Genomic DNA, 12,774 nt, shown 5'->3' with positions numbered 1-12,774 from the left:
GAGGTATTATTATATAATTTAAGTTTTTCTTGTTTTCAAATAAAATTAATTTTCTTAGACCTCCATCATCTTTCCCTAGGAAACAGCTCTGAAAGCATTGAAGCTATAAGAGAATATGAAGAAGAATTTTTTCAAAATTCAAAACTCTTAAAGTAGGTATATGGTTTAAATATTTTAAAATTTTATACTGAGGAAGTAGCTTAAACTGTTTTCACTTAAAACATTTGTTTTATAGCTGTTAGTTTAACATTGAATTTCCAGAATTTTTCCCAAATAACGATCTCTATCTAAAAGGCAAGTCCTTGGGGCGCCTGGGTGGCTCAGCGGGTTAAAGCCTCTGCCTTCAGCCCAGGTCATGATCCCAGGGTCCTGGGATCGAGCCCCACATCGGGCTCTCTGCTCAGTGCAGAGCCTGCTTCTCTCTCTCTCTGCCTGCCTCTCTGCCTACTTGTGCTTCTCTCTCTCTCTGCCTGCCTCTCTGCCTACTTGTGTTCTCTATCAAATAAATAAATAAAATCTTTAAAAAAAATAAAAAAATAAAAGGCAAGTCCTCAAGCTACTCAGAATGAGAAGCAGCTTATCACCTGGTACAACACATGCTTGTGTGATAAACTGCCCCTTGGATTGTGGGCACTGAACGATAACACAGACACCTCTTTAGTTTTATTTATGAAGTGATATTTAAAAACAATACTTAACATTTTTATTTATCTTTTAAAGAAACACATCTTGTATTTTATATTTATTTTCCTTCTGTCTTTCTCTCTCTCTTTTTTCTTCTTTTCTCTTCTCTTCTCTTTTTTTTCTCTCATAAATAAGTAAGTACCCTGCCCCTGATGTGGATATCAAACTCACAGTAAGATTCCCCTGCCCTTGGGGCGCCTGGGTGGCTCAGTGGATTAAAGCCGCTGCCTTCGGCTCAGGTCATGATCCCAGGGTCCTGGGATCGAGCCCCACATCGGGCTCTCTGCTCAGCAGGAAGCCTGCTTCCTCCTCTCTCTCTGCCTGCCTCTCTGCCTATTTGTGATCTCTGCCTGTCAAATAAATAAATAAAATCTTTTAAAAAAAAAAAAAAAAAAAAAGATTCGCCTGCCCTGGGGCACCTGCGTGGCTCAGTGGGGTAAAGCCTCTGCCTTGGGCTCACATCATGATCCCAGGGTCCTGCATTGGGCTCTCTGCTTGCTAGGGAGCCTGCTTCCTCCTCTCTGTCTCTCTCTCTCTGCCTGCCTCTCGCCTCTCTGCCTACTTGTGATCAATCAATCTCTCTCTCTCTCTCTCTCTCTGTCAAATAAATAAATAAATAAATCTTAAAAAAAAAAAAAAAAAAAGATTTGCCTGCCTACCAGAGTGCCTGGGGGATTCAGTCGGTTCAGCATCTGACTCTTGATTTTGTCTCAGGTCAGGATCTTGGGGTTGTGGGATTGACCCCTGTGTTGGGCTTTGCACTTAGTGGGGAGTCTGCTTGAGATTCTCTCTGTCTTCCCCCTGCCCTTCCCCCTGCCCCTCCCCTTGCTTGCGCCCATGCGCACGCTCTCTCTCAATAAATAAATAAATAAAGTGTTGTTTTATTGTTTCAAGATTTTATGTATTATTTGAGAGAGAGTGGGGCAAGCAGGGGGAGGATCAGAGGGAAAGGGACAAGCAGACTTTGTGCTGAGCACAGAGCCCAACATCAGGCTCAATCTAATGACCCCAAGATCATGACCTGAGCTGAAACCAAGAGTCAGACAGTTAACCAACTGAGCCACCCAGGCATCCCTAAATAAATAAAATCTTTAAAAAAAAAAGAGTTGCATGCTGAGCCATCCAAGTGCGCTCAACAATTACATTTTGAGTACACATACTTGGTTCTCTTTCAGTATTGGGGAAAGTTGGAGTGGGGGATGAGGATGTCAAAGGGATAGCCCTAAGTAAATATTGACAGAAAATAACAGAAAGTAAGATCCGGACAGAGAAACAAAAAGGAAGAGTTCAGGGACAACTGAATTATATTAAAAATTATATAGAGAGTCTCTAAAAATGGCAATGTATATTTGTGTCTGTATTAGTGTAGTAAGTCAAGATAGCTCTTGAAAACGTAGTCTTGAGTATTATCTGTGGGTACTAGAGCTGACAAGTATATGGAACTTTAAGCTGTCCAACATGATAGTCACTAGCCTCACGTGGTTATTTAAATTTGAATTAGTTAACTTCAAGGAATTTTAGATTTCTGTTTCTCAGTCACACCAGCCATACATTCCCCATGCACTTAGTAGCTCCCATGTGGGTAGCTCAGACAGAGGACATTTTCTGCATCATAGAAGGTTTTATTGAACAGCGCCAGTATAAAATATGAGAGTCACTATTCTCATTATATTATAACAAGCACATTTTCAAACCTGGTGAGAGTGTTGTCCTTTTTGCCATTTTTATGTACATAGCTCTTGTTATTTTTTAATAGGACAAGCATGCTGAAGGCACACCAAGTGACTACAAGAAATTTAAGCCTAGCTGTTTCAGACTGCTTTTGGAAAATGGTACGAGAATCGGTTGAGCAGCAGGCGGATAGTTTCAAAGGTAAGTTAACAACTTTAGACATTTCTTTAATTGGCAGTCTTAAGTATCCAGCAGATTCTTTATTCCCTAAACAGTTGCTTTTTAGCTCATTGTTTATTAGCTAGCATGTGGAAAATGGGAAGAATAGAAATTTTCAGTTGTTCAAGAACACTTTCTCCTTCAGAGGAAACATCGCAAGGAACACTTTGCAGAGTTTAAACAGAGTAAAAAGTTTGCAGTAGTGTTTGGGAGAAAGCTTAGTAAACTAGAGAGGACTCAAGAGGGGAATGGTGTTGGAGGCAGAGCAGCCTCTGCTTCAGCTCTGTTGTCCTAGTTCCTGAAGCCCACACTTTCCGGCTCTGTGGCTTTGTTTCCATAGTTTCATTTGACGGGAGTGTACTTTCCTTCCCTTTTCCCACTTGGGAATTCTACCTGCTTAGTCCCTCAGCAACCCTATGAGTATTGTTATTGTTCCCATTTTACAGAAGAGGAAACTGGGACACCAGAGTAACTTACCTAGGTGATGCACTCAGTATCACACACAATAAATAATAGACCCAAGATTTGAATCATTGTGATGTGACTCCAGAGTCCATGCCTTAGCAGCTGTGCTAAGCTTTTTCAGCTCTATGCTGTGTGGATTGAAGATGGAGAAGCAAGTCAAGAAGATTGGTTTGGAAAACTGTTGCAATAGTGAGATTCTGAGGTGTTGAGAGCCAGAATACTCAGGAGCAGTAGATACACACCAGAAATTCAGTTAGTACAGAGATAAGTCAGGTCACCTTTAACCACTGCAGCTGGATAGAAAGAGAATCCTGAAACTGGAACGTCTTTCCTTCTTCCTTAGCAACACGTTTTAACCTTGAAACTGAGTGGAAGAATAACTATCCTCGCCTGCGAGAACTTGACCGGGTAATGTTTGTGTGCCTCATGTATTTTGCATATGGCTTGTTTAATATTGTGCTCCAACAGAATTTATGTTGATGAGCAAAGTCTGGTAAGCCACACTGCTTTGGTTTTGACCATAGCATTACTAATTTAGAGCTGCAAGAATACAGTCTCTGTATAAATGCAAGAGTGCAGTTCTCTTCTATAATAATTTTGAATTATTTAGCACATAATATTAAAAAATAATTTTAGATCCTAAGTTGCTAAAGCAAGTGTTTAAAAACACTGAAAAAGTGAGGAACATTTCTTTAAAGGTCTTTAGAGAATATATATGTGTAATGTAAACTTTTAAAAATTATACATCAACTTTTTTACCTTTTCAGTATTTACCATGGAGAAATATACTCTAATTTAGTGGGACTTAAATATTGTTTTTTTTTTTTTATTTTAAAATGTTATGTGTTGTAAAACACTGCATCAGTTTATTAACGCTAATAGACTAAATTAATATGTATTGATATTTTCATGTAACACTTGTTACATGAAAAAATACACTCAGAATTGAGTGAGTAAGATAGATATCTGTATCCATGTCTTTGTTCTTATCTGTCTACTGGTATTCCTAAAAAAGAGTAGGAGAGAAGAACATTACTTGCTGGTCATGCATGCTTCAGACGTAATCTAACCCTACTAGCCTGTCAGAGGCCTTCTTTTTAGTTATCTCTGAAATTCACATCAGGGCAGATTAATCTTATGAAAATCTTACTTACTTGTATCTTTATTATCTAGAATGAACTATTTGAAAAAGCAAAAAATGAAATCCTCGATGAAGTTATCAGTCTGAGCCAGGTTACACCAAAACATTGGTGAGTATTTGACCTTTTCTCAAAGATTTTACTACATGGATTATAATGAAATATTAAAATTTAGATAAATCAGTGATTTATTGTAGCCTTGGCTCATCCCCCCAAACAGTAAATAGCATAAAAGTATTTCTTTTTGCAAAATCTAACTACTATGGTTGTCTAACTAATTTTTTTTAAAAAAGGCTATTTTGGGACACCTGGGTGGCTCAGTTGGTTAAGCCGCTGCCTTTGGCTCAGGTCATGATCCTGGAGTCCTGGGACTGAGTCCCGCATCGGGCTCCTTGCTCGGCAGGGCGCCTGTTTCTCTTGCTGCCTCTGCCTGCCTCTCTGCCTGCTTGTGTGTACTCTCTCTGGCAAATAAATAAAATCTTTAAAAAAAAAAAAAAGGCTATTTCAACTGAACTCTCAGGAAAATACTTATATGGCTTCTCCCAAACTAATTTCTACTGTAAGATAATACTACAACATACAAAAAACATTCTGCTTACTGAAAGTGGTCAGTCTTAAATATAATAAATTATATATTTTTTAAGTATCTTTCAGAAAAGGTATTCTGAAAAATTGCTTTCTGCATGGTCCTTTTAAATCTTAATTTGTCTTGGACTTCTTTTAACCATGTAAAAATTTTGATTTCTGTCCAAGTCCTTTAGGCAAAAGTTGCATCAAGTTGTGTATTATATAAAGATTAGTCTATCAAGGGCTGCCTGGGTGGCTCGATGGGTTAAGCCTCTGCCTTCGGCTCAGGTCGTGATCTCAGGGTCCTGAGATCAAGTCCCGCATCGGGCTCTCTGCTAGGCAGGGAGCCTGCTTCCTTCTCTCTCTCTCTCTCTCTCTCTCTTTCTCTCTGCTTGCCTCTCTGCCTACTTGTGATCTCTCTCTGTCAAATAAGTAAAATCTTTAAAAAAAAAAAAAAAGATTAGTCTATCAAAACTGGTTGTTCTTATAGGGGAAGGGAGGGAGAAATAAAACAAGGCAAAATCAGAGGAGACAAACCATAAGACACTCGTAATCATAGGAATCAAACTGGAGGGGCAGTGGGTGGAGAGATGGGGGAAGAGATGGGTGGTGGACATTAAGGAGGGCACGTGATATGAGCATAGGGTGATAGAATGATCACTGATTTCTGTCTCTGAAACTCAATACATTATATGTTATTTAACTGAATTTAAATAAAAAAATAAATTTTAAAAACCTTGTTGCTCTTGTTAGATTAATCACAGAGAACAAAACTATAGTGAAAACTAATTTGTAAAGGGAAAAGAATATGTATTTTCATGTTCTCATTTCTGAGTAAGAACAGTTGGTGCTTTTGGTAATACGTGCCTCATGTTTTGTACAAATCATATTTTAAGTTGAATTTTATTGGAGATTTAAAAAAATAGGTAAATGCATTATTTTGAAAAGTAGTCATGCAAATCTCTTTCGGGGCAAATTATCACCTTCTCATTATTTATTTATTTTTTTATTTTCATCTTCTATTTATATTTAAGTGAATTTTGGCACTCTTAAACTTGTTGGATATAGGGCACTGAAACCGAAATAGGTTCTGTGTACCTCAGGCAAGGTGTGTATACATAGCCTTGATTGTTTTTTTTGTGATCATATTTTAATTAACAAATTCCTTGTGCATGAATTATCTTTATGATGAAGTCTATAGCATTTTTAAGAATTTATCATTCTTGGACTAGAACTAAATGTTTTCTGTTCTTCGGTTTGCTCAGCTGAAGATCCAAATTGAGCCTAGAGAGTAGTGTCTAGTCCTTAAATTTGAGTTCAATATTCAGTATTATTAGTTTATTTAGTATTGTTAGTTTCCCCACATCAGTGACCTTTCTTCCTCTTCAAGGAGCCAAAGTTGGTCTGTTTCCAGTTTCTTCTCCATATCCCCAAAAGGATTCTTGATCTTACAGTCCAGCTTATCTTTGTTATTATTTGTATTTTAAGCCAGTTCTATGGCTTTCTGTAAGCTAATTAGCTTTTGAAATTGTAAGATACTGTGTGTGTGTGTGTATACACTCACACCATGCACACATGTGTACACAAAGAATGAATACCACTTGTCGTACTAGGTTGTATAAGGATAATGTAATGAAAAGTGATTTGTAAACTATTATAACTAATAATGCTGTTTATGGGAGAAAAATATGGTGCCTCTGTAAATTTCTGTCATCATCATGAAATGGGTGATTTTCTATGCCTGCATTAAAGAGAGCAATGGATATAGATGTCATTTATTTAACACACAGGTGGCTGAGGGGAATTCTGAAGGGATGAGAAGCCTGTATTTCCAGACTGCCTACTGATAAGGCAAGGGAAAGAAATAGGACATATGTCTGCTAGACATTTATTCTGTGAGCTGCTGGATCAGATGATTCTATATCTTTTCATCAGCGTTTTTTTTTTCCTGGACTCTGTAGCTTAACACAAACATAGATCAAAATAGCAGGTCCTAACTGGAAGTGTTCATACCACACTGAATTCAACTGCATTTTACCCAGAGCATTTTATTTTTGCGACATAGTTGTTACTGTCCTAAGTAGTATTTGTTGTTGTTGCATATGCCTTATGTGATATTTTAAGGTGGACTAAGATATTAATTATTTAACTACCAAGACTACTTGATGTATACTTTGTAATCTGGAAGCGGTATTACAAGTATTTTATATCCCAAACGTGATTGTTTATAATTTACTTATAGGTATTCTACTGTACTGTAACTGTGTTTTTAAAAAATTTGTTAGGGGTTTATATTTGACATATGATGCATTATAGGCAGAAATAGGCTCCCAACAATTTCATGTAATATACCTCATCAGGAATTGATTACAAACATTAAGCAGGAGATATTGGTATACCATTAACATTATGTGACCATTATTATAGCTTTATATGTTTTTCATAGTCATTTAGGAGGGTAGCTGGCTATATTGATAGAAATACACTTTTTAAAAAATGATGGTATGCATATAACTTTTGGTTAAAAGTGTTAAAGTTTATTTTGTTAAAAGAGTGAAAGGAAAATGGGAATGCACAGCTGAGTTCCCTAACTCAGAGTTGAGGAATTTTAAAAAATTTCTGATATCATAATTCTAGATTTAATGGGTAAAAGGTGTTAGGTAAAGGCAGTGACAGAAAATTGCAGAACCCAGGAGGTGAGAGCAAGCAAGATGACAAAAGTAGCTGAAGACTGTTACCTAGGCTTTAGCATAGGGGAGGCGAATAGCAGGAGATAAAACAGTAGATACAAATAAGATATAGATTATCAAGGGCCGTATAAGCCTTGTTTAGAAGCTTGGAATTTATCCTATGAGCACTGAAGGCCGCTGAATAACTTTAGGGCAGATTTGCGTTTTAGAAAGATCTTTGTACTAGGGATAGTGGAATGTTACGAAGAAGAGGGCAGTGAGCAAAGAAACAGTTGGCTGTTGAAATTATGTAGATGAGAGGTGATGGTGGCTCGAACATGAATAGTGGTTGTGCAGATGGAGAAGAGGAGACAGTTTTGAAATATCTGAGAAGTTACCTAGAAGGTAGAATTGATAGGATTTAGTGATTGGATGTATAGATAATGGAAAAATTAGCTAAACAGTGAGTACATTTTTATCTAGTCATTACATTAATGTGAATTTGTAGGAATAAAGATATATTTGACAAAGATGAACACGTAAGAATCTTCACTGTTGTTTTACTTATAAGTGTAAAAAAATTAAAAACTTGTGTTTTCTCTTTGAATTAACATATTTGATTTATTCATAGACTAGATTACTGTGATGCTGTTGAAAAATATAAGATGTTGGGGCACCTGGGTGGCTCAGTGGGTTAAAGCCTCTGCCTTCGGCTTGGGTCATGATCTCAGGGTCTTGGAATCGAGCCCCGCGTCAGGCTTTTTGCTTGGCGGGGAGCCTGCTTCCTCCTCTCTCTCGTTCTGTCTCTCTGCCTACTTGTGATCTCTGTCAAATAAATAAAATCTTTAAAAAAAAGAAGAAAGAAAAATATAAGATGTTGACATGGAAAACTGTATAATATGCTTTTAACTTTTAAAAAGTGTTTATAAATCAGTCTGTGTAATATGATCTACCTATGTAAACACACATATATTTATGTAAGCATTAAATGTTTTTATTGATAAATTAAGCTGTGAATTATACTACTAAAAGAGGAATTATGGAGGACTTTTTACATTTTCTGTATTAGTTGAAATTATAGAATGAGACCTCTGCTTTAAAACAAATTTCCATTTTGAAAAGTGTTTTCATTAAAATGGAGTAAAACAGAGGTAAAGTTCCTGGAGATAATGAGGGGAATACATAGAACTATAATGTTAAAGTTATATTTTGTGTATTTGTGGAATTTTACCTAAATGATAGCAAAGTGTAGAATAGCGAAGTCTACAGTCACATAACGTGTTAGGAAGTGTAAGTAAGGATGCATGTCAGGGTGGCAGACAGTGTAAGCACATGAGCTGGCCTTAGCACAGGGATTTTTGCGTGAGAGTTGAGGACTAATGGTCCAGAAGAAAGATTGTGGGATGAAGAGAACATGGCTTCCACTTCCTAACTGAGCAGCTTCCGGTCAGCAGAATGTAAGGACAACCACAGTCTGGAAGGGAGAGCCAGGAAAGGCTTGAGGATATAAGGAACAGGCAAAGAGTGAGAATGTAAAGTGGTTTGTTTGTTACGGAACAGAGTATAGGGGGCGCAGTAAACATGATTATGATGAAGGCAGGGGAGCAGGCGGAGTGTGGACAGAGGACAACAGCTTGGTGGTGAAAGGGGAGGTGAGGACTGGGGGGTGAGGATAGGTGACAGCAGCTACCTCTGGTGGGTTGGAAAGAGGCCTCCTATAAGAAAGTTACCATAGACTTGTCAGGATTTGATGGTCTGGAATTTTGTTATTATCTCCTTGAAAGGGTGTCTGAGATGTCAATTCTTGGCCCAGACTCCAGGGAAGAGATGACAGACCAAGTCTGTTCTGAGACAGGAGCAGCAAAAAGCTTGGTGGTCAGAGGCTGGATCCTGGCCTTTTGTTCATCTTTGAGAAATCTTTAATTTGTGTTTAAAGTTATATGAATATGAATTAAGTTGAAATTAATGAATAGGAGACCCTGAGAAGCTTTTTTTTCCAGTTTGCTCCTAAAAATCTCCCTGTCATTTTCTGTCATTAACACTGTTACTAAATTAACTTTGTCCTTCTGGCCCCCTGTGGTATATCCTTACCTCCTTACACTAACTCTTTGGTGTTCTGGTTGTCACTGAAAACAGACCTGAAAGTTAGCAAGGGGAAACCAGCAGCTAAGCTTATTGACTTAGTAAATTTGTTTTTACACAAGATGTTGAGTGAATAGAAGGGGTTTGGATAGAAGGGAGTGTTGACACTTCTCAACCAAGAAAATTGCAACTTGGCCTTTGGTCAGCTGTTTCTGCTACCCTGAGCCTTGTGGCTGCATAGTAGTGGGTTGAGATTACTCTTAAGACTGACCACTTTGGGGAGGCAGAGTGTTTTTTATGTTGTAGTATTATCTTATAGTAGAAATTTGTTTGGGAGAAGGCAAATAAATATTTTCTTAAGAGTTCAGGTTTTTTCCTTGAATTTTTTTTTTGTTTAGAGATCTTTGTTCTTCTAAGATGTCTTTAAGGCAGGAAGGATTCTCAACTTGATTATCCATCTTTTACATTGTTACCTTTATTTATCATGATGTGTTGGACAGTTTGACGTAGCAGTATCTGATAACATCTCTGTGCTTTGTGCTGTGGTCTGATAAATTGTTAAAATTACGCCAAGAAGTTCTCAGACTTGGTCTCCCCTTCACCATCAATATATATAAAGTATTTATTAATATTAGGCACATAAGCCCTTGAAAAGATGCTCAGAAGTATTAATCATTAGGGAAGTGCAGAACAAAACCACAGTGAGATACCACTGTAAACCTGGCAGAATGACTAACCATATCAAATGTTGGCAACATGTAGAGCATCTAGAACTCTCATACTCTGGTGGGAATGTAAAATAGTTTAACCATTTTGAAAAACAGTTTTGGCAGTACCATAAAAAGTTATTTGTATAATTACCATATGATACAGCTATTCCAATCCTAGATGTTTTACCCAAGAGGACCAGCAGTATGTGCCCATACAGTGAATGCTTGTAGCAGCTTTATTTGGAATAGCCAGTAATGGAAAGCAACCCAGATGTCCATTAACAGGTAAATAGATAAACCGATTCATATAGTGGAATACTACTCAGCAGTAAAAAGAAGTGAAACATTGATATACACAACAATGGATGAATCTCAAAATATGCTGAGTAAAAGAAGACAAACAAAATAGGAGTATGCTGTATGGTTGCATTTGTATACAGTTCTAGAAAATACAAGCTAATCTCTAGTAATAAAGTAGATACCGAGGCTAAAACTTTTGGAGATGATGGAGAAGTTCATTATGTTGATTATGGTGATTCACACAGGTGTGTTCATATTGTCAGCATTTTAAATATGTGCAATCTATTTTAAGTGAGTGATACTTCAATAAAGCTGTTTTTGAAAGCAAGGTTATGTTTAAATTTTGGTGTTTTTGAAACTTTTTTTTTTTAATTTCAGGGAAGAAATCCTTCAGCAGTCTTTATGGGAAAGAGTATCAACTCATGTGATTGAAAACATCTATCTTCCAGCTGCACAGACCATGAATTCAGGGACTTTTAATACAACAGTGGATATCAAGCTTAAACAGTGGACTGATAAACAGCTTCCTAATAAAGCAGTAGAGGTTAGGATATAATTTATTTAAATGGGTAAGAAGCATTATCTGAAGGGAGTAGGAGCTGTGAATTTTAGGTTTTATTCCCATCACAGCCATTGTCTCTCCTTTGGGTCATTATGCTCCATTTATTCTGTACTCCTCTTCTCTGTGGTGGGATTAACCTTAATGCTACTACTGGTGACTACCATTATAAAAATTTACTAATTGGTATGGTGCCTGAGAGTATTTGTTCTATTCCAAAGATAGCATATAACAAAACCAGCAAAATTTGCTCAAATGTGAAATGTTTTTAGCTTTTTCTCTGGATAAGGATTTCATAAGGAAAATGTTTAATGGATAAAGCATTTCATTTATTGATTTTCTGCAGAGCTCAGTTGTACTTAATCATTTCCTTAGTTTGGGTCCTGCCAGAAGGTTAGACTAGGAATTAAAAGAAAGTACCTTGAAGAATGCTTTTGTGTTACACATGGTCTCCCACTTAGTAACTGTGTGAGCTTTGGACTGGTTGCTTAAGCTTTTTTTTGACTGTACATTAGGGATGGTAATGTTGCCTACCTCACAGATTGTTATAAGAGCTAAATGATATGTGGGGCGCCTGGGTGGCTCAGTGGGTTAAGCCTTCGCCTTCGGCTCAGGTCATGATCCCAGAGTCCTGGGATTGAGCCCCGCATTGGGCTCTCTGCTCAGCGGGGAGCCTGCTTCTCCCCCTCCCTCTGCCTGCCACTCTGCCTACTTGTGATCTTTGCCTGTCAAATAAATAAATAAAATCTTAAAAAAAAAAAAAGTAAATGATATGTAAATGTATGTAACATATAAAATATTTAGACATATCTGGCTCACAGTAACTGCACAGTAAGTGCCAGCTGCTGTTATCTAAGTTGATCTGCCATACGTGTTACTCTGAAGAATGATTATTCTAGCAAAGACTCAGCGTGTCCTGTTCTTCTGTGTGAGGTTGCTCACAAAATTAGAATCAGTGTTAAAGATAATTTTATTTTTCATTTTCTTAAAAAGAAAGTGTCAACTTTTTAATTATTCGGGTGTGTTTCCCCCCCTTTCCTGTCCTGCTCTGCTCCTGGCTTCTTCACCTCTTTTCTCAGCTTCTTTAAGCTTTCTAAGCACTGACAGCTGTTTTTCCAAAGCTGCATAGAACTGACCCCTGTCAGTTCTCGACACATGTACTTCAAATAATGAGGGGGCTGCTGCCACCACTCCACTAGCTCTTCTCACAGCTGGCCTTGACATCTACCTGGCCCCTGTCCCATGGTAGGATATTGTCACATCCTAAGGCTCAGCAGGGAAATGGTCATTCTCTTTCCTGCTGCTTTCTCCCTTCATGGCTGAGTGTGGCAGAAAGATGTAGATCTGCTGAACTGTCAGGAAATACAGATTCTCACACCTCACTGGATATTTTTGGACAGTCACGTTGTTTATGCCCTGATTTCTTAATGTTTAAAATGAAGAGCGCTAATTAAAAAATACAACATCAACTAGCCCACTTAATCCTAAGTAGATTTAGTTCTTAGTTACTTTTGACACTGTGCTCTTACTTTCACTGGCCAGGTAATTATGAGTTAGCTATTAATATAAGTTGAATATTACTTACTTGGTATAAGTAATATTCAATGTGATTGAAGGTATTGATGCATTGGTTCATATATTTGCATAAAGGCAAAGATATGAAAAAGACTGGATCTTCACAATGATGTGAAGAAAATAAATTATTATGA

At 37.4% G+C, this 12,774-nt stretch overlaps 1 protein-coding gene across 5 annotated transcripts in view; it reads left to right on the top strand.

The window, feature by feature from the left end:
• OPA1 (OPA1 mitochondrial dynamin like GTPase) overlaps nt 1-12,774 on the top strand; it is a 90,201-nt gene that overhangs the window by 38,486 nt on the left and 38,941 nt on the right. For all 5 annotated transcript variants that reach the window (XM_032337637.1, XM_032337665.1, XM_032337647.1 and 2 more), the window contains 5 exons: nt 80-152; nt 2,441-2,556; nt 3,383-3,447; nt 4,213-4,289; nt 10,885-11,050. In XM_032337637.1, the coding sequence (XP_032193528.1) occupies nt 80-152; nt 2,441-2,556; nt 3,383-3,447; nt 4,213-4,289; nt 10,885-11,050 (497 nt within the window). The remainder of the gene's footprint in view (nt 1-79; nt 153-2,440; nt 2,557-3,382; nt 3,448-4,212; nt 4,290-10,884; nt 11,051-12,774) is intronic.

The sequence above is a fragment of the Mustela erminea genome, chromosome 1 (assembly GCF_009829155.1).
Source record: "Mustela erminea isolate mMusErm1 chromosome 1, mMusErm1.Pri, whole genome shotgun sequence".
In the NCBI taxonomy this organism is placed as follows: Eukaryota; Metazoa; Chordata; class Mammalia; order Carnivora; family Mustelidae; genus Mustela; species Mustela erminea.
The sequence above is the reverse complement of the archived record's forward strand: the minus strand, read 5'-3'. Positions and strand labels throughout refer to the sequence as shown.